This window comes from Thunnus maccoyii, chromosome 18 (assembly GCF_910596095.1).
Source record: "Thunnus maccoyii chromosome 18, fThuMac1.1, whole genome shotgun sequence".
Taxonomy (NCBI): domain Eukaryota; kingdom Metazoa; phylum Chordata; class Actinopteri; order Scombriformes; family Scombridae; genus Thunnus; species Thunnus maccoyii.
Window position 1 is genome coordinate 5,733,006 of NC_056550.1, and position 22,599 is coordinate 5,755,604.

At 41.0% G+C, this 22,599-nt stretch overlaps 1 protein-coding gene and 1 long non-coding RNA gene across 2 annotated transcripts in view; one reads left to right on the forward strand and one right to left on the reverse strand.

Annotated features, from left to right (window-relative positions):
- LOC121884366 overlaps positions 1 to 13,207 on the reverse strand; it is a 40,602-nt gene extending 27,395 nt beyond the window's left edge. The window contains exons 1-2 of the long non-coding RNA XR_006092334.1: positions 13,118 to 13,207; positions 12,696 to 12,755 (exon numbers count right to left, since the gene is read on the reverse strand). This is a non-coding gene — a long non-coding RNA (uncharacterized LOC121884366). The remainder of the gene's footprint in view (positions 1 to 12,695; positions 12,756 to 13,117) is intronic.
- A 104-nt stretch (positions 13,208 to 13,311) lies between these two features.
- rad23aa (RAD23 homolog A, nucleotide excision repair protein a) lies at positions 13,312 to 22,212 on the forward strand. Its single transcript, XM_042393140.1, has 9 exons — positions 13,312 to 13,540; positions 14,633 to 14,794; positions 14,928 to 15,130; positions 15,931 to 15,974; positions 16,756 to 16,883; positions 19,157 to 19,244; positions 21,383 to 21,513; positions 21,641 to 21,802; positions 21,950 to 22,212. The coding sequence occupies exons 1-9, from the start codon at positions 13,475 to 13,477 to the stop codon at positions 22,061 to 22,063; spliced, it is 1,098 nt and encodes a 365-aa protein (XP_042249074.1). The 5' UTR covers positions 13,312 to 13,474; the 3' UTR covers positions 22,064 to 22,212.
- The last annotated feature ends 387 nt before the right edge of the window (positions 22,213 to 22,599 follow it).

A 22,599-nucleotide genomic window follows, 5' to 3' on the forward strand; every position in this document is an offset into this window, starting at 1 on the left:
GTTTGTGGATGGCAGAGAATCTTTGTTGGCAGCGTTTATGGATGTCAGTGATGTGTTGTTCGAAGCTCAGTTTATTGTCCAGAGTAAGTCTGAGATATTTGAAGCTCTCCACCATCTGAACAGTTTCATTATTGATGCAGGTGGGGTTGTGGGTGGAGCTGTGGGCGGTGCAGTTCTTTTATCTTTGTTGCATTCAGCTGCAGGTAATTGTTCTTGCACCATTGTGCGAAGTGGGAGATGGAGTCCTGGTAGCCCAAACAGATTATTGTCATTAAGGAGTGCAGGTATGGCAGTGTCATCAGAGTACTTGGTAGTATGTATGTGGTGATGAGTGAGGGGCTGATACAGTCATTGGTGTAGAGGGTATACAGGAAGGGGCTCAGGACACAACCTTGTGGAGCTCTGGCGTTGGGGATGTTGGTTGAGGATGTTACAGTGCCCACTCTGACTGTTTGTAGTCTGTCACTGAGAAAGCTGTGTACCCAGTGGATGAGAAGTGGGCGGACGCTGAGATGGTGGGGTTCCTGATCATCTGATGGCGTTGAATGGTGTTAAAAGCAGAACTGAAGTTGATGAAAAGGAGTCTGGCCTTACCAGGTGATAAAAATGCATCATGTTTTATAAGCTCATATTGTGTTTTGTACGTACAATTTTAAGCTGCAAATAAACAGACTGGAGTAAAAAGTATAATATTTGCAGATGAAATATTTTGCAGAAGTAGTGTAACATTTCATAAAATTTCTAAATTAAATCACACATGCCTCAATACTGTACTTAAGTACAGTACTTGTAAATGTACTTTCCACCGCTGTCATGCACAGTAATTTAAAGTATTCTAGGGGGGACAGGATGACTTAAAGGACATAACAAGTGTGACAGGGGTGAAATGTGTGACCTCTGGCCAACAGGATCATCAGTCTAAGGCCTCAGTGTCCAGACACAGACTTGTACAGAACATGTGATCATGGCCTTTGTGAAAACCTGAAAATGATAGGTTTATGTTGTATTTGAAATATCTCAACCTTCTAAACCAAAAGTCCACCCCATAAGTTCTTTTTATGGAGTTGACCTAGGTAAAAATGCTGCTGCTGTGCCAGGATAAATGTGATAAATTTCCAGAGGAATTCCTTATCTGCCTTTTACCAGTTATGATCATCTGTGTACTGCAGGGGAAAGCTGAGAGGAATCACTGTATCTTGTGTAACAATAAAGGTTGTTTACTTTGCAAATACACAAACATGTTGTTTGATAAGGTTAGAACTAGGCTACACTAGATGGCTACAATGGCTTTTGAACAGGCATTTTTTAGGCTTTCCTTTACAAGATCAGGTCAGTTGTGGCTTTTCACCTGCTTTCGTCTTTGCTGGTGAGCCTCATCTTCTCTGGGTTAACTTCTTTTTGCTGAAGATGTCAAAGCAGACAACCTGCTAACATGGTGTAAACATGCTATGTAGAGATAACATAGCATGCAGTCTGTGAGGCTTTTACAACTGCAACTATGCAGCCCCACAGTTCATAGTAGTGTGTCACATCTTTAAAATGCTGATTATTGTAGGTTGATTTTCAGCCATTTTCAGAATCACACTTATTGACAGAAATTATGACGTTATGTACGACCCAGTGCACTGATGCAGTGACAAGCTCAGCCCAGGATATACTTATATTAGTTTCCACCACGTAAGATTGGTGTGTTATCCTAATCAATATAATATTGACTAATGATGATCAAGGTTGCGCTCAGTGACAAGACGTCAGTTTATTTAAAGAAGACACAAAGGCAAAATGTTTTTTGCTGTCTGACCTTTATCAGTGTCACAATTATGCAGTACAGATGCCTCTTACATACCAAAAACAAAGTAACACCCACCCATGCAATCACATATTTACATAGCAACCAATAAACATCCTGTGGAACAAGGAAGAAGGTGGAAACTGGTCCACCGAAACTGGTACGAAAAATAGATAATCACTGTGTACTCAACATTCAGTGGCGGTGTTCTTGTCTTTTGTCAGTGAAGTGACTTCTTATCATTGAGTGCTACCATCCACCATCATCTTAGCCACTGGCACCTCCTAGTACTCATTATCCTTCATCTTCCAGAGTTATCTGATATGTTTTGTTTCTTAAAGCAGTGTAAGTGCATTTGTTGGCCACACGGGTGCAGAGGAACAAGCTAAAAACACAACAATTACATATTTTCACCTTATGAAGTTGATATGTGTTAGCAGACAGTTGCCTATTTACTCATCCAGCAGACACAGAACATGTGTCAACAACAAGTATTCATTTGGAGTTATTTTTCTGTCCACTTAGTGAATGTAAGTCCAATGTTCACCCTTGTTTTAGCTCTGTTATGATCTCCACAAACTCCTGATGAAAATATCTGGCTCTTTAGCTGATAAAAGACTGACAAAAGTGAACCAAAACAGTAAAGTTGCAGGCTGTAAAAACAAAGCAATGAGAGATAATTCTCTGTGGGTTTGTCACTAGGAGTTACCCCATAAATCTTTAAATTGGCCACAAATATAGTTTCATTTTTTAGAAAGTTACAGGAATTTCCTAAAACAGTTGGGCACTGTAGTATTTAGCACATCTTTCCTAAACAGAAATAAGTAGTGCATTTGTTGGGGACTACTTTTGGCCGCAGATTAATACACATTTGGTGCACTAGTGAGTTTTTATGGCAGCAGATCTGGGTATGTGGGAATGATTCAAAATAAACCACAGTGACCAGGTTCATTCCAATGAAGGAACGTGTCTATTGTGGTACCACAAAGCTGTCAAGGAAACCCTGCTGTATACTGTCTATGGCTGTATATGGAGAAAGGACCAAGGATCTAGTTCATTAAGCCATGTACTGTCTGACTTCAGCTTAGAGGGCAGAATTTGGCCTCATCTCTTTGCCTTACAAGGAAAAGTACAACTCTAACTGGTACAGTTTATTCATCACTCATTAGTCTCTCTGCCTCTCTCTGCCTTCCTGTCCATCCCCATGTCTCTGTCTGCCTTTCTCACCTCACTTTGTTGTAATCCCCCATCTTCCACTGCCCATTTGATGTGTTCTATGTATAAATTAAAAGATATGGCTCTTAAATGTCTTTTCTATCTCTCCCTCCCTCATTCCTTCCTCTCCGCCTCTCTCTCTCTCTTCCCTCCCTGTGTCGGGAGATATGGGTCACTCAGGGGGCAAACTTCATTTCCGTAAATGAGGACAGAAAAAGAAATCCTGACACACTAGTTAGTTAACGGCACACTGCCCCCCTGTCACCCCAACACGCACACACACATGCAGAGCAAGTTGAGACCTGTTTGTCGAGCTAATTAGCATTGACTCTCTCCACGTACGAGTATGTGTCCATGTGAGCGAGCGTATGTGTGTAAATGTGCGTGAGTGTGTGCATAGCTGGGATAGGGTTGTGCTCTGTGGCCCAGTTTTGACTGAATAAGGGAGAATACTGTAAGCTTGATATGAGACAGGGGTTACAGAGGACAGATATAGATAGAAGTGAGAAGAGGAGGGGGGAGGGAGAGAGGGACAGAGATGCTGAAGTTGTTAACAACTAAAGCACATTGGTCCCAAGTGAGTTTTCTGTGTGTGATCCTTCATATGTGTGTATGTGTGTGTGTTTGAGTCTGTGTTTTTTCCTCTGTGGTGTCATTACCGGTTGTCCCACTCTCAGGGGAGTCCATGTTTATCCAGCATGGTCTCTGAGCTGTCACCGCGGGAGACATGCATTTGTTATCACCATGGTAACCAACAGACGCAGTAAGCTTGCCTTGATGTCACCTTCAAACGCAGCCTGTTCCGCATGTTAGACATTAGTCAGCTGACAGCTGAGTGAAGTTGGACTGAAACGTTGAATTCGAAAAGACTGTGTCAAACCAAATTATTTTTCAGCATGAAATTGTTTTTTCCAAAGAGTTCAGAAAAGGAAAGAAAATGTGCACTGTAAATGTTGCAGTGTTCAGGGATTACTTTCATTTTTCATTTTTTTAGTTAAATTTTTTTGATTGTCTTGAGTCTCTTCTATTCGCAGGCCATGTACAGCTTGACTAGAAACTCTTAGAGATTTGGAGCCAGTTCCAACAGCTGTTTGTAAGGTCAAACTTAGCCTTGTCATAATGTGTTTACTCAGGAGATTTAAGCATGAGCTGATAAATATATTTACACCAATAACTGCCAGATGTAGCTGAACTAAATGATAAAACTACCTTGCTAACAGATGACCCATCTAAAGTGAAGAATAAAAGAGGTAATATGGAATATGGTCAACCTGACTGAAAACTGGGAGGTTTTTAAGTTACATTTCACAAAAATAACACAATATATGTACATGCTAGTGGCTGTTTGTGGCTGTACTTACTGTAGACACAGTGGTACTTGCTAAATGAGCTAAATGCTAACATTAGCATGCCAATATGCTCACAATGAAAACAGCTGCTAACATGCAGGTATATGTTTTCCATGCTCACCATCTTAATTTAGTGTGTTAGCATGCTAATATTTGGTTATTTGCACTAACCATAAAGTATATCTAAGGTCAATGGGCATCAATGTGGCAAGTGTCTGGCCATAAACCAAAAAGATGTGTAGGAATTTTGACCTAATGATGGTGCCACATGAAAAGTCAGGGGGTCACTAAAGTCATTAGGCTTCATCATCTGAGAACCATGAATGTCTGTACCAAATTCATGGCATTCCATCCAATAGTTGTTGAAATATTTCAGTTCAGATCAAAGTGGTGGACTGATTGACCAACCGACATTTTAGATTCCCATCTCTAGCGTGGCCAATTAAACAAAGTCACAATCCTTTGTAAATACATACAAAGGATTACATGTAAGTTTACAGCCTGATTAGGAAAATGACTTGTTTGAGACTCGCTAGTTAGTAATCAATAACTTACACATAAACTTGCTAATGAATACTTATGCATATGCAGATATCAATGTTTACAGTGCAATACTTTTCATTAGTGTATAATCACCTGAAAATAAGAATTTTTGTGTTTTCGTTAGCTTAGAACGAGCCCTTTACATCTACATAGGGAGCAGGTCCTCTTCCATGGAGCCTGCATGTTGCACCACCATGTTTTTACAGTAGCCCAGAATGGACAAACCAAACACTGGCTCTAGAGAGAGTTTTGTGGCCACTGTAGGTTCTCCTACACAGTTGGATGGGGAGGGGCATTCAGTTTGTTGCAATCTGCAACCTCACTGCTAGATGCCACTAATATCTGAGGATGTGCACGACCAATGCTCCAAATGGACGCAGGATACGCGAGGCAGCCATCATGCACACGTGAACGCATAGTTAAAAGCAAGTATATCTTCAGTCTAAATACTACACACTGGTCCTTTAAGTACAGCATTAAATGACAAATTAAAATACACCATTTAACGGGAAGTGAAAGTAAAAGCACAATATACACATTAGAATTATGTTGATTGTGTGCGTATATATCGGTGTGTGTACGTGTGTGAAGTGTGGCCTTATGGGTCTCAAACAACTCAAATTAACAAGAATCCCTGTGGGTTGCATACATGACTCACTCATTGCGCTAGTGACAGCACTGTTACACACACACACACACACACACACATACACACACAGAGCAGTGTGACATATCATGGCTATGCAGATGATACAGTGCTGCGGGGGTGTTCCTGTAAAAGAATAGAAGGATTTCTCTCAGAGGACAGAGAGAACACAGAGAGGAGGAGGAGGAGTGACACAGTCGGTAGTTCCTCTGCCAGCTACACCCCAATTAAAAATTATTTTAAACACATTCATTTTTGTTTTGTTTTTTTTGGAGTGTGTGTTTATATATGTGTCTGTTTTTGTCCATGAAGTGATTTATTATATATGTTATACTGTACGTTGTGCTCTGTGGTAAAGAGACCTTGGAGAATTGACTCTATGGAGATAATGTTAGGGTTTATTCATAGTTTCCAACTACTGTTACCACTGTTATTTTCAAGTACAAAACGATTGGCAATGAAAATTATATAAATAAAATACACAGCAGCACCCACTGGCTTCTTTTTTTAGGTCTTTTGGGATTTTGGGGGAGAATAGATTTTTCTCAAAAGTTGCCAAGGCATGCCAGCCCCTTTATTTTTAGCTAATCAGTCACAACAAAGCAAATGCTGGATTTCATGTTTCCCACAACATAGATGGAGAAAATGCCAGTGCCGGATGTAGTTGTAGTAGCATATACAGGTGAAAATTAAGAATCACTTTATTGATTCAAATACAGTTAAAGAAATAGTTGGGTTTTTTTAAGGAAATGCCCTTAGAAATTATGTTCATATACAACTAAACTGTTTTCCCAATTATGTTGCATTGACAAATGTAATCGCTGCCAGGATTATGTTCACAGGTAATGTTTTGTCGAATTAATGAAGCGCTACATTTATATATTGCTCTGAAGTCCAAGGGAGGAGGTCGGGTGGATGGGAAATGTACAAGGTGACAAAAGCACTTTGGTTAAGGTTTGTGAAAGATTATGGTGTGGCTTAAATGTTAACAAACATGTCATGCTTCAAGTCACTGCAGACTTTTTTCTGTATTAAACCAAGACCAAGATCTTTCCTTAACCTTAACCAAGAGCTGCCCGTGCAGCCCCCTCCACTCAAGTCCCCAAGTCCAAGTCCCCCTCCACTCAAAAATATGTTCTTCTTCTTGTTCCTTCAGTGGGATGTATGAGCTTCACTGTGCAGAATGATGTATGTGCAGAGTTTGACACTAGAAGGCTGTTTTCACATTCATCTTCTGAAAGTGGAAAGTTTCTCTGAGCTCATTGAAAATCTAATTTTAAGGGGCGGGCTTACAAGCATGATTTGTGATATCACAAATAGTTTGGAACCCAATCCTGGTCCAATATTCAACTTACACAGGTGTGATGTGGAAACTTGAAGCCTCTGGTGCACAAGCATTGAGAATGGACTATACAGTGAAGTAGGAGGCATCTTGTGTCCAGTAGTCAAACTTTTGAAGTGAAATATATTTGCATATTAATAGATTCTGTAATATTTAATGAAGGAGAAGTAGAGTATTTTATATACATCTTAAAACATGTCAGGAGGGGATCTTTAATATTGTTGTAGTTTCTTCTAGTGGATATTGTGCTGTATAATCAGATATTTTGGTGGGGAAAAAAAGAACTAGGTACATTGTCTTTGGACATTTCACTCATACCTTCAGTATCAACATTTTTGCAACTTGCCAAATACGTCAATCAACATTGTCTCATTATGTCGAGAGAAAACGTAATTCAGCCAGCATTACGTTTCTTGCAAAATATTTTTACTTTTGCAATTTAGTTGTATATGAATGTAATTTCTAGGAGACAGAATTGCACACTCTCATGTCTGTACAGTAAATATGAAGCTACAACCAGCAGGCAGTTACCTTAGCTTAGCTTAGCACAAAAACTGTAAACAGGTGGAAACAGCTATCCTGGCTCTGTCCAAAGGTAAATGAGACTAAGTCAAAATCTAGTATATGGCTGGACCATGTATGAAAAGCTAGACAGCTTTTAATTTGACATGATGGATACAGGAAGTGGCAACATGTGGTGACCAAGCCCCCAGGAAGTGCGGCAGGCTTTGACCTCTTTATACATCCATGGCTTTGACTAAAATCAATCACAGGGCCTTTCTCAATACCAATACACCAAGTTCGGACTTTGCAAGTTTGACTCTGGAGTACAAACTTCGGGAGGGAGGGAGGACGCAGTATGATCAATCTGCAATTGGAACAGCAGCATAATTGCTGACAGCAGCAGCTCAGCTTCAACACAACTACCTGACTGTACTGTGAGAAAATAATCTCAATTCAAAGCTCCACTAACAATTTTTCTCTCACAAAAAATAACCTCATTGACAGAGAGATGCAGTAATTTATGTTATTCAGTCTGTAATGTAGCTATAATAAAATCCAAATTGTTATGTAGTAAACTACAGAACAGTTAACATAAAATAAAACAAAATTTAATATAGACTGATCTGTTCATCTTAATACATTTATATTTATTGAAAGGTGGTGATATCTGTACATATAGAGCCCCAGAGGCAGCGCTGTTGCTCTGTCCAGTAAAAACATGAAGCTTCACTTTATATTCAGACAACTTACATAGCAGCTACAATTATTAGATTTCATCTGTGAGACCAACAATAATCTTCCAAAAGGAATTATATCATGTATCAAAATGCTACGGAGACATTAGAGCCAGTGGTAAATTACCAAAGAGCTGCAGATCAGTTCATCAGATCCTGTTCTCCCCAGGATGACGACAAGTTGACCTGCCGATCATCTCAGGAGTCGGCTGCTAGCAGCTGAGATGACCAGCTGGTCTCACTCGGTCAACGGGTCCTCACATCTCCGAAAATGTCAGAGCAAATTTCCAAATAGACGTTACCATTGCTGCCGTTTGGTCTGAAATGCATTCTGGGATAATTGGCTGTCCCAAGCTTCAGGGTCTTTTGGCTGCCTTCAGCTGACCAATGGTGTAACTTCATCACTCAGTCAGTGAGTCACTCAGTCAGTCACAGACATTTGCTGGCTCTGCTGTTGCTGTCCAGCCAAAAAAAAAACCCCAGCTGAACAGCATCTCTAAAGCTCACAATTTAACACATTATATCTCGTTTATTAAATCCTTACAAAATCTGGAGTGTAAAAGTGACATGTGGTTTTATGGGGGGGGGGCGGGTTATGTGCTGGACTTTTTCTTGGCCGGGTGCAGTAACTTCCTGGAAGTGACTGCATCCAGCCAAGAAATCACTATGCTGCTTGCTTGGCAAAACAGGAAATTAAGTGTATTTCTCAAAATGTCAAACTATTCCTTTTCAGATTTGTTTGCACATGCACCGAACTGAACACCTTTTAGTAGTGAATTTTAGAGGTACCCTCCAGAAATGTATTAAGACATATAAAAATACTCTGCTTAAAACGATGTGTGAGCAATGATGGTTTCCCCACAAAAAAGTATAATTACCACATTTAAATGCTCAAAATGGCATCTACTTCACCCTCATTAAAAAATACAGATTCTATGAATATGCAAATATTCTTCATTTTAAAAGTTCAAGATGTCTCTTTGTTCACTGTAGTGGCCATTATTAGTGTTTGTGCACTGGAGGCTTTAAGTTTCCACATCACACTTATGTAAATTGAATATTGGACCAGGATTGGCTTCCAAACTGTTATTGATGTCACAAAGCATGCTGATAAGCCTACCCCTTAAAATCAGATTTTCAATGAGCTCAGAGAAACTTTTTACTTTCAGCATAGATGTGAAAACAAACTCCGCTCATACATCATTCTGCACAGTGAAGCCTGAACATCCCACTGAAGGAACAATTAACAAAACACATTTTTGAGTGGAGGGGGACGTTAAGTTAAAATTTCTCAATAATCCACTTTCTGTAGGAAGCAAAGAATTTGGATCAAATATAACTAAGCAACATTTACTTAAATGTCCCAGCAAGTTTTTATTTATTTATATATCTATTTATTTATTTATTCATACTTTCCCAATCTGTGTCATTTAGTACTTAGTGTCTGCAGATTCTGATATTTTCTTACATAGTACAGCAACATATTGGACATATAGTGAAATGTGGGCGTACATTAAGTAAAGCCTTGGGTAAGGCCAGTCTAATTGAGGTATGACTGCAGCATTGCAGCACTGCAGCAAATGCCATGCCTACAGCAGTCACGGCATGGCTTTTTAGAAAAGATGGTCTTTTTGTCTGTACAAAATAAAAGCCTGCAGGAAACACACACAAACACACACACACACACACACACACACACACAAACACACACACATTTTAAATAGGTCTGTGTTTAGAGCCATATGTCCGTGAATGCAGCTAGTCTCAATAAAACATGCTGCTTCGTTGTTAATCTTTAATAGTTCTGTCCTTGAGAATTAACCCAGATGAACACACATTTAGGGCACCATCCCCTCAAACACACACACACACACACACACAGTTGATTCCCTATCTCTTGTTCCACTTCCGCTTCCACTTCCACTTTCTGACAATCGTTCATCACCATCCTCATCTTTTCTTAATTTCCCTCTCTGTTCTTTTTTCCCTTTTCCTACATCTTCTCCCATCTATTCATCTCCAAAGTCACCAGATTTCACCCCAGGTTACAAAACAGGATGATCCAGTTAAGAAAAGAAAAGACAGTGTCAAGTGAAGAAATGGAAGAGATTGAGGATGACACAAAAATGATAAAATGGAAGTGTGGAAGCAATTGTGTGAAAAACAAAAATCGGGAGGAGAGAGGAAGGGGAGGACAGGGTGGCAAGGAGATGGGGAGTAAAAGGAGGAGAAGGGAGGTTGAGGAGCATCAGGAAGGAGGGAAACGACAGGGAGACTCTAGCAAACTTGGCGGTGAGCGATGGCTGAGGGGGTAATTTGATGAAACATTTATGTCGCAGTGCTTGCTGGGAGGTTTGACTGGTGGTCACAGCCGGTGCAATGTATGTGTATGTTATTGCGTTAGTGTGTGTGTGTGTGTGAATATGTAATTTGGTGATGGGGCTCGCAACAAGAAAAAAGCAAAGCAAATCACACAAATAGGCTATTATTCCCACGGATTAACTCAGATTATTGCAACACTCACAAAGCAACTGCCACAGTCTACATGTATAGAGTTGAGTATGAAAGTATGAAAATGCTATCTCTCAGTGTAATAAGCATATATGTCCAACATGTGACATGCCAGAGCTATTCTCATTCCGTCTGTCTCTCAACAGTAGTTGCATAAATTTGAGTGAGTGAACTCATTCACCTCTCCATCCACCCGTCTATGATATAATATCACCATGTGCACAATGACAGTGCTTTCTTCCTCGCTTTCTACTCTTCCTCCCATTCAGCCAAGCTCTGTGCTGCAATCTGCAGTGCTGTCTGTCACTGAGTAGTCAAACTCTGTCCCCTGCTGACTGCATCACATAACTGCACAGATAATAAGGATGTGTGTCTTTATACAGTCAAGAGCTGGGTGCTACAGGTGAAAAACATTCCCTCCGGATGTCTATTTTCTTGGTTACTAAGGTTAAGGTTTTGAATTAATAAAGTCTTAACACATTTTATCACAGTTGTAATATTGAAACTGGGTGGAACTGGAGGTTACCACGGTGCCAGCAGACTTGCTCTCTTCTCTCTTCTCATTTCCTGTGCTCAAACACAGCATACAGTATAATAAGCGATGACTTTTCATAGCCAAAGTCAAGGAAATATTTTCCTGCATGATGATGCAGGCTGATACATGTGTTGTATTCTATTGAAGACATAGTTACTTAGTTTGCTAATTCTGTTATGAAAATATTATTTTCATTAGAGATTACCATAAATTTAGCCAGAGATCTGCTGATTTTCTCATTCCTTGATCTTTGTATGAGTCTGGTAAAAATCACAGTGTCAAATCACCACAACACCCTCCTCCCCTCCCTTCCTGTTGGATCCCAAGGCCTTCCCAGGCCAGAGGAGATATGTAGTCCTTCCAGTGTGTTCTGTGTCTGCCCCAGGGTCTCCTACCAGTTGGACATGCCTAGAACTCCTTCACTTGGGGCAGCCACGCTTCACATTTGGCTTCAAACTGTCCCAGTGTCTGCTGGGTCACAGTGCGTTGAAGCCAACAGAACCACATCATCTGCAAAAAGCAGAGAAGCAATCCCGAGGTCCCCAAACCGGACACTCTCCTCCCACTGGCTTCACCTTGAGATTCTGTTCATGAAAATCACAAACAGAATCTGTGACAAGGGACGACCCTGGTCCAACGCCCACTGAGAACGAGTCTGGCTTACTGCCGAGAATGCGGACACAACTCTCACTGCGGTTATATAAGGACCGAATGTCTCACAGCAATAGCCCCAGTAACCCATACTCCCGCAGCACCACCCACAAGTTTCCCTGAGGGACACAGTCCTAAACCTTCTCCAAGTCCACAAAGCACATGTAAACTGGATGTGCGAACTCCTATGACCCCTCAAGTATCCTTGCATGGGTGAAGAGCTGATCCACTGTTCCATACCCAGGACAGAATCCACATTGTTCCTCCTGAATCCAAGGTTTGACAATTGGCTTTATTAATACAATAAATCAAATATGTTATATATCAGTTATAAGCCAGTAATAAGAATAACTTGTAAGTAGCTATTTAATTTCTCAGGAAGGCCACTCCAATGCAGCAAAATCCATTTATTAGCAACTTCTTGCCTGATTAGAGCTCTTCTCAGGGCTTAATTGACATCTCCCTCTCTCCTGTTGCAGACATTAGGGAGGAGCAATTTACTTTAATTTAATGTCATCATTACCACTGGTACATAGAGTTTTGTGACATCATGTAACTCCCAGCTTAACTCACACAGCCTCAATCTGACTAGAGGTCTAATCAGCCAGAGTAATTGAAATCACCTGTGTGTGTGTAAGGTTGTAACATTTACAACTGTGGACGATAATGGATCATAGATAATGTAAGATATGTAGGAGTAGTCTTGACTCTATAATTTTGTTTATGTACATTTGTGTTTATGTCTGTTTGTGCATGTTTCTGACTGTTAATCCTTGTGAAAGGAAAAACCTTTATATTCACTTCAGATGTATAATAAATCATGAATAAGACAATAACAATAAAATAACTAAAACAACAGTACAGTGTCTAAATTACCTGAGACCGTAACTTGATGATGATGAGAATTGTCATTGCACCTTTTCAGAAGTTGTAGTGCTGAGGAGAGACACAGGGACAGTTTTGAATATATAATTTTGTTAATTGACATAAGTGTTTATTTCTCTTTTTGTCTTAGTCGTTGAAATAATCTGGCACAATAGAGTGTCTTTAGAGAAACCTACACCTCCCTCCTTTTGAGAAAATAATCGACAGATAAATCGATAATGAAAATAATCATTAGTAGCTACTCTGTGGTAATAATAGGGTTGGGTTAGGTGTCTCAACAATGAATTTAGGCGAGTCAAGATGTAGCATCTGTAATGTTTGCAAAGTCAATCTAATAAACGATGACATAAAGTGACATGATGATCTTAAAAGGATTTGTGTTATGTTGTTATGTCTTTAACTGTATTTCTTACCAGTCAACTCGTAACTGCAGACATCTTGAATTATTATGTGTACTGGTTATATAGTGATTGCAACTATTTAAAATGCACGTGTAGACATTTATGAGGAGTCAAATGAAAGCTGACATATGTTGAAAGCGCTTGCCATACTCGCGTTCTACGGCACGAGATCTCGCAGCTTTCCGCGAAGCTTTTTTCGCAGCAGCACCAACTTGTCACCAAAGATGGCGATTTGCTGAGTGCTCATGGATACACACATTTCTCGGCTAGTTGTTATCTTACCCGAAACGCAAACTTTAAAAACAAATTAACTGCTTAGCAAGCAACTATTTTTCCCTCTGAAGCACACCCGAAACAGCCACCGCTACCATGCAGATCACGCTAAAAACACTGCAGCAGCAGACTATTCAAGTCGAGATAGACCCCGAACAAACGGTGAGTAACAGTTAGCTATAAGCTATCAGCTAACTTTAGCTACTAGCTGCGGGAACTATGTCTCAACTTTGCGTGTAGACCCTATAGCTTCACTTGATATTGACAATTAAAGACAAATGTATGTAGATTTGGCAAAACGAGTGCCCATTAACAGCACGCGTTTCCAGGTTAGCACCCCACTTATTAGCAAACGTTAGCTAGTTAGCTCGCCGAGCTGCCCGTTAACAAAGTCATTGCGACGGCATGACAGACGAGTTTCTCGTCGTTTCAAGTTTGTGTCGTGGTTACTTTGCTTTCATTGCTTTTCAATAATGTCTTACGTGAAGTTGAATTAAATGCGGGAAACAGTAGGATGAGGGCAAAGCTGGCCACTACGCTATTATTGCTAATGCTAATGCTTATGACACTGCTAATTACGATTAGCTTTATTGGCAACGAGCCTGGCTAAGTGAACATGAGTTAGCACTTCACTAACGTTACTTGTTATCGGCACTATATTCCCGCTATATAATACTGCTAAATTCAAACTTGAATCTTACAGTAACTTAAGCATTGTCTGCGTGTGTGATACACTAAAATGAATGAAGCCAGTACTAATGCACACCTCTGAATCAGCTTTATTGGCCAAGTATGTTTACGCATACAAGGAATTTGACTCCGGTCCAGTGGTTCCAAATGTACTGACACAGAATAACAACACAACAATTCCCAGAAATATACACAAGGAATATCTATATACAGGTGAAACCATTTCTGTGAACTGTAAACAGGATAAAAATAGTGCAAAGAGAGACAAAGAGATACAAATAGCACAAAGAGTGCAAAGAGATACAAATAGTGCAGAGTCTCTGAGTCTTACAAGTCAGCTATGATGCTTCCTGGCTTGTAAGTTAATGACATTGTCAATGGTCCATCTAGATAGTCGTTTTTTTCAAGGCTCATATGACTTGACAAGGTCAGAGATCAAAGAGGAAGATTGTCATCTAATACAGAGTAGGGATGTTCATGCTTTGAAATAAATGCGTTTAGGAATCCGTTAGGATGTGCTTGTATGTTGCTGGTAATGGAGTCTGTTCCTCTCTTCTTTATCAGGTGAAGGCCTTGAAAGAGAAGATAGAAGCAGAGAGAGGAAAAGACAACTTTCCAGTATCTGGGCAGAAGCTGATATATGCAGGAAAAATCCTGCAAGATGACACACCAATTAAGGACTACAAAATTGATGAGAAGAATTTTGTTGTAGTGATGGTGTCCAAGGTGAGATCTTATTGTAATACTTAAAGGTGACGTTAAGTTTTATATGATGAAGTTATAAATGTTATAGTACTTTTCAGATGGTTTCACTATTAAGTTGTTAGTCTAACAGCACCTCCTCTTGAACTGACTGAAGGCTAAGCCCGCAGCGGCCGCCTCGCCTCCTGTCTCAGAAGCACCCAAGCCCCCTGTACAGGACTCTGGCTCCACGTCAACAGCTGTCCAGGCCACAACCCCAGCTTCAGTCCCAGCCCCAACCCCAGCAGCTGTCCCCATTCCCCCCGAGGAGGCCAAAGAGGAGCCAAGTGCCGCAGCCACAGAACCACAACAACCAGCCAGGTAGAAGCTGTCAATCATATAGAATTATATAGTGTTGAATGTTTTTAAAACTATGTCATGTTAGAAATAGTGGAGAAGCAGTGCTGGAAAATATTGTTGGAATCAATATCACGATTTTTTTTTCCCAGGTATGAATATATATGGTTTGATCCAGAGCTTGTCTTTGTTACAGTGATCCCCTTAAAACATTCAAAATTCCACCATAAAATCTAGTAATTTTAAATATTCTATTAATGTAGCTGTCATCTCACTAAATTTGAACTATTTGGTCATTTTCTAGATACAAATAAACTGAAGTTCTTTTTAAGTAAAATACAGATTATTTACAATATTTTTCAGTGGCACAGTTGAGCCCTGGTAAAACAGTTAAGTGTACTTTCTCATCCTATGTTTCATTCATATGGTTTTATAATTTCCCATTATATTATATGTCTAATATCAGTTCTTCTGTAATTGTAATATGAATTTGTGGCACCCAACATGTGCACAGTTATCACAGGACTGTTTACTTTGCAGAGACTCAATAAACTGGGAGTGTGCAGGTGGCCTTGATCTGTCACCCAGATGTATTTTAATAGAGTAATTGTCCAACATGAGTCTGTCAGTGGCTAGGACTCAAGCCAAGATTGTATCATACCAGCTTTATTTAATAGCTAAGATGGGTACAGTATTTTTAGCTCAACACAGTGAGTAAACTCTAATGTAGTATATTATTTATGTACTTTTAAATACTATTTTCACAGAATCATAGAAGTTTTTTGTAAGTCGATTTTTATTTTTTCATCACTTTTGATTTGTAGCTCCAGTGGTGGGGGCCAGGGCCTGGATGCCTCTTCAGCGCTGGGTAAGTCATGAATACATTTCTGCCAGACTTGTGTCAAATGCAATACAACAGCAGCTGGAGCCGGTGCAGCTCTAACGGTCTCAACGCAGTAGTTTGGGTATTTGCTCACTGTTGATAAATCTAAATAGTAGAAATTCAGACAATTGACTTTTACAATGGAGCCTGTAGATGTAAATCCTAGGCTTTACTTTCTGTGCCAGATATTGTTACTGCTGTTAGTCAGGGACTTTACAGGCTGCAGTGCCATACATAATATCACTCCTATATTTAGGCTGTGACAAAAGCAAGCATCCCTTATTGTGGTGCCACAGAGAGCAAAGGGGCTTCCCGTTAGGGCTACTCATAGATTATGTACATACCAGAGTATGTAGGAGTAGGTGTCATGCTGCTATTTAAGCCTAATTAGTATGTTTGAATGTTATTGTATGTATGACTTTTCTCTTATGTATGCTTTAGAGTCAGACCCTCAGTGGCGACTGAAGGATTAGTCTTGTTGCTATAGATAAATAAATCTTGAAAATGCCGTCCTCCATTAAGGAGCAAGCTACAGTGGCCTCATGGCATGGATTGTAATAGAAAATGTATTTTTAATCTTTCTTTGAAGTTTGTACTGGTTCAAATTTGCTATTTAAGTTCTGTGTTTTGGTACATTTAGATACATCTTACAAGAGGAATAATATAGAAATACATTTCCTGTTGATACATGCATAAAGTCGTAACTTCTCAAATATTCCAAATATGTCGAGTTAGTAACTTTGCCAACTTTGTGTTGTGTTTTCAGTGACTGGAGCCGAGTACGAGGCGATGCTGACAGAGATCATGTCTATGGGCTATGAAAGGGAGAGAGTGGTGGCGGCGCTACGGGCCAGTTTCAACAACCCCCACAGAGCTGTGGAGTACCTTCTCACTGTGCGTCTCACACATACACTAAAGTTATTCTTACTATTTCAAGAGCACCACTGTTCAAATCAACTAAATGATCTCTGAAGGCCCCTAACTGGCATCAGGAAGGAATACCATATCTCCCTGATTCACTGGCCTCCCTCCACTGATTACCAAACAACTCTAGAATTGATTTTGAGTTTAGTTTTATTTGGATTGGCATTCATATTTCTGTCCCTCTCAGCACATATTCCACAACCAAACCCCTTTGATCTTCTGCAGAGTCACTCCTCTTTGTTTTATAGTCCCAGGAGTGAAGGCTGTGTTCAAACTGACAACAGTGGAACAAACTGTCTAAATTTACCAGTCAAATGATCAGCTGTGGTAACGAACTTATTCAGACTTCTGGGGGCTTCTTTGTATGTTGTTAGTTTCAGTTTTAGTCATAGACGTTGGTGGAATTATTCTCTGGCCATCTGTCAGCTGCTGTCAATCAAACAAGACATGCGGATGACCCCCCAGCCCGCTGACACAAAAAGGAGCATTTCAGATATTTCCCCAAAGACCATTTTTCTTCATTTTAATAAAATAAACCTATTAGTAATGTGTTTTTAAAAAACATATTGTGGATGGTTTAAATGTGGTTTCAGTTGGAGTTCAGGAAATCAGTTTACTGGAAAAACCTGAGTGTAACCCGGTTACTTAAGTGCATGTAAACGCGCTGGTTGAGACCACCGTGCAACCACAGCAGGAGTCTTGACACACACGGCTCGAAAAACAAGAAAACCTGGTTATGTGACATCATCCAGAAAATTCCACGGAGATTACTTTAAAAGTCAAAGACAATTGTGTTTACCTCGTCATCTTGTGAACAATCTCTCTACTACACTAGTGCATTGTTCAGTCTAAGTTGACATCAGACTGTGAGGCACCCTCACTGACAGGTCTTCCATTGATTTATGTATCACTAGTTGTTGTTTTATAAAAAGTCGTTGAGTCAGCAAATTTGTCATATTGTGGTCACAGACTGTGGTAATCTCCTACATGGAAATACTTCAATATACTAAAAATCTAATTGGAAATAGCTCTTTGCACGTTTTCCATATCATGGTTCCTTCACAGAGAGCTCCCCAGCTCAGCTTTGTCTGGTCACCACTTTTACATTCAGTGCAAAAGTCACATTTTGGAAAGGAGATGACTAACCAGGCTGAAGAACATGATGAACATGATGTTAATCAGAGTGAGCCACTCTGCGTCTTGATTTAGTTTTAGTGTAATTAATCAACGGTGACACATGCTCCGCTTGATCTGTTCTTCTTAAACTGAAATAATATTTTCTGCATCCACGAGTACGTGAGGGTCAGCTGTGGTCCACGTGACATAAATTTAGTGGAGGGTGTACACGTAGACTCTGTGCGTACCTCCAATTTGTTGTGACCACGCGGACAGTCTGCACTGTCTTCCTGTAGACGCCGATCTACTGCGCATGTGTGGACTCCAGAAAGCAGTAGAAACAGAACTACTATGTGTCCGCAGCCGTCTGTGTATGTGTTCACTCAAAAGCATATCTATGGCTTTACTTTGCACTTTGAGAGAAATGATCATTATACTAAAGGGTGTTTCGAATATGTTATTCTACCCTTATTAGGGTAGATTAACCGATACCTTTTGGAAAACTGATACAAGAGATTCAGCTAAATTGATAAACCACTGTATATTCGCCCCAAACTCTGCACAAAATTCAGAAAAAATCAATACAGCTGTCAAAAACTGATTGTCCTAAAGTCCTCTCTCCATGTCTGTCTCTGCACTGTGCCTGTAGCCTCTATGTGTGTGTGTGTGTGTGTGTGTCCTGCTGCCTCGCTACGTTTTCCAATCACACACCTGCTTCAAACCATCCACCACATTCCCACGTTGAAAGACATGTCGGTATCACTGTGTTCACTGCTGCCTGATTTTACATTTGCAGTCTTGAGAACATGCAGCGGTATTGTAAAACATGCCGGAGGAACCACACATCTTGCAACTAATTTGTGAAGGCGATGTGTGCGCTGACAGAAAAGTTACTGAGAGTCAACATAAAACGAGTAACGCTGGTGTTAGCAGCTGATGTGACTTCAGCACTTGTAGGGTTAAACCAGATGACATGTATACATCTAGTAAATGTATTCAGTTATATTATTATTGCCAAACTTCCATGTGCCTGACAAATATAACGTTTGGGTCTGTTCATCTTGGCAGCATGCAGAGAGAGAGTGTGTGAGAGAGAGTGATTGACAGTTGTATTGTTGTGTTTTCAGGGTATCCCCAGCAGCCCGGTCCAGGAGACTAATCCCCCGGTGCAGGCCCCTGCATCTGGACCCACAGAAGCCCCATCTCTAGCAGAAGGTGAGACATGCAACTCATTTTGATCTAAATATATATACAGTCTACATGTCTCTCTGTCTCTATGCTGTTTAAATAATAATAATAAACACTAGTAGTGGTGAGATGTGACTTATGCCAATCGCTGGCAGAGAGCCCACATTTATAGGAGTCACAGCCTCAACTAGTATCCATGCATGAGAATGAAGTCTGGGTGGTAACTCAGACCATGTGGACTCTACTTCAAGAGCTTCTGTAAGAGACTGTTTGAGAACATTTAAATATGTGAATGCTGCAGGGCCAAGACAAGACACATTTTAGATAAAATAATCATTACTGCCTCACTTGGCACAGCAATGGCTCATCATATGAGTCATTAGTCACTTAATGTTTTTCCACCAGGGGCATGTTTAAATTGCTGTTAGACCTGTAAGATGACCCCAACCTGCATCTGGATTGAAATGTCATCACTCAGAGGAGACTTGTTGTAGCCAGTGGCCTTTCTTTGAGTGGATTTTGTTTGTAGGTCTTCTGAGGGGATTCATGATCACCATGGAGAACTTGTGTATACATCAGGGATGTCAGTTTCATCTAACTGTGCCTTCGATAGACCAATTTTTTTTTTTTTTTAAAGAAAATTTGTAATTTAGATTTCATTTGTGAGAGCTGTCCAGCAGTCAGTGGTCAGAGCTAGCTTGTTAGCCCTGGTTATCTTGACTTTTAGCTCATCCTTCTTCACCTGAAAGTGTTTTCAGTGAGTTGAGTCACAGTAGCTCTTGATTGCATAACGTACTCGGGCTCGAGGTACTGTACGAGCTTTTTCAATCCCTCACTGTCTGCCACACTGACTAGCAGCATATTGGTCTCAATTATTTGGCACAGCAACTGCGTGATGGCCTAATAACAAACACCTACTGTTAAAAAAAAGTCTTCTTAATGACATTAAACTATAGAGACTGGAGCTGAAATATCAAATTTAACAGAATTTATTTTCTTGTACAAGAAGGAGCGTTTCACAATGCAACACGCAGGATGAGGTTACAAAGAGAAAGGCTCCCATTGGAGCGCTTAGAACGGTTTTGTACTCCGTAAGTGGGCGTTACAGTTCTTTTCTTAATCTATTAAAATACAGACTCATAGATAATGTCATGTCTGTTTTCAGTTCTCCTGTCCAGGGCTCATTTTGCCCAACTGACCCCCAGATGACACGTCTCACCCGCATTTTAATTTCTACATCTTCCTCTTACAAATATAATACTGAACTTCCTTTAACCTCAGCTGATATGTCTGCTGATGTTGCAGTACAAAACAGGAACAATTCATCATGATCTAGATAAAATAGTAACACTCATACACAGCGCAATCATAATTTTTATAACACCTGCGTTGTTATTACCGATAGACTGTAGGATTAGCATGCTAGGCTAACAGTCCGTCAGCTGTGTGACTTTATATCCGCGCCGTGACGTCTTTCAAAGCACACAAACACCGGAAACACACCTGTCATCTGCCCAGCACAGTGATGTCAAACCAGAGCCACCGCAGCTGCACCTTATTTTTAATACAGTCTATGGGCTACACACGGCACAGCTAAGCTAATGATGCTAGCCATGCTAACTAGCTGCTAGCCGCCATGCAGACTCGTAAAATGGATCGGTCACGTGTCTTTGTATCTGTGGGTTAGTGGTCCTGTCAGTGTCGGAGCCTCCATGTGAGATGCTTCAGTAGGGAAATGTGTGTCTTTAAAACTTATTTGGGGGCTGCGCTCACTCTCAGTCCCACAAGGTACCAACATTAATCTATCGTAAGTAGTTCACTACCCAACCCTAGTATGCAAATGAACCTATAGACCGACATGCGTAACCAATCAAAAGTATTCTCTGCAGTTAACTGTTGACAACTCTAGTATACGTGTATGCATATACAAATATTTACTATGTAGTGCACAGTAGATTTTACAGTGATGGTGCTATTGAAACCACCAGGCAGGCTGGGATTTAGCCCAGTCTGGCTGTGGATCTTGAGTTGAGTGTGAAATAGCAGAAGTAGAGTTTGTGCCAAATAATAGATAGGCACGGCAAAGTATGAATGTATCTGAAATGTCCTGCATAGAATTGATTTATTTGCTCTCCTACTAATGGTTATTAATGTTGTGTCACCAGGAGAGAACCCTCTTGCATTCCTGCGGACTCAGCCCCAGTTTCTGCACATGAGACAGGCCATCCAGCAGAACCCTGCTCTGCTACCAGCTCTTCTCCAGCAACTAGGCAGGGAGAACCCTCAACTTTTACAGGTAACACACTCTGTACTCACACACTGTTTGGGCCAGACACTCATGAGACGACCTCACACCATGAGTTTTCCACATCCTAGTGGAGCCTCGTCATGCCCTTGTTGTGAAAGTACCTTTCTTCCTGCAGCAAATCAGTCAGCATCAAGAGCTGTTCATCCAGATGTTGAACGAGCCAGTGGGAGAGGGGGGAGATGCGCCAGAGGTTGGAGAGATGGGGGCAGCGGGGGAGGAGGGCGCACCTGTCAACTATATCCAGGTTACACCTCAGGAGAAGGAAGCCATCGAAAGGGTGAGTTGGATGAAGACTAAAGATTGAAAACGTGTGGGCTTTTTCCTTTTTGGAAACATAAGTTTCAGATGGTGTGGTTTTTAACAGCCTCCTCTCATGTCTCCCTACTCTTTGTTCTCTTTATGTATCCGTCTTAACTCTGAGCAGTTAAAAGCGTTGGGTTTCCCTGAGGCCCTGGTGATCCAGGCCTACTTTGCCTGCGAGAAGAACGAGAACCTGGCAGCCAACTTTCTCCTCAACCAGGGACTGGAAGATGACTGAACAGCAGAGATTACTGCCTTCCTGTTCCTCCCTCCTACCCCTCCCCTCTTCAAAGACTGCACCCCCAATTTACTGTACAGCTACCAACCTCAGCTCAACCCAACAGGAGGGGAGGAGAGGGGAGAGCCAGCAGGAGGGAAGGGCGGGGAGGGGAGGGGGGGGCGGTGGGATGGGATAGGGGTGGGGTGGGAAGGGAAGGGAAGATGGGGGTGGGTCGGGGTATGGCGGGGGGGGGGGGTTACACGCTTATGTACACAAAGTGGAGGTTGCGTGCAGAAAGGTCAGACTTCTTAGATTATTGGTGGTCAGGGTGAAAAAGTGTGGAAGAAAGCAAAAATCCACGTGAATTCCAATGGAATGTGTGGGGATTGTTTAGGGGGGAGATCTATCATTTTGATTTTAGACGCGCTTTGTGGACATTAGGGAGGGGGGAGTGACGGGGCTGAGGGGTCTGCGACGAGAGTGTGTGCTTGTGTCTGTGTGTGTGAGTACATGTCCGCGTGCCTGTGCAGATGGATGCGATACAGTTAAGCTGA

What these genes read in the sequence shown, in the direction of transcription:
- rad23aa (XM_042393140.1), top strand. Translation starts at nt 13,475, where the DNA reads ATGCAGATCACGCTAAAAACACTGCAGCAGCAGACTATTCAAGTCGAG. An exon ending in GGATGCCTCTTCAGCGCTGG is followed by an intron (nt 15,975 to 16,755) that starts GTAAGTCATGAA and finishes TTGTGTTTTCAG; the next exon opens with TGACTGGAGCCGAGTACGAG. An exon ending in AGAAGGAAGCCATCGAAAGG is followed by an intron (nt 21,803 to 21,949) that starts GTGAGTTGGATG and finishes AACTCTGAGCAG; the next exon opens with TTAAAAGCGTTGGGTTTCCC.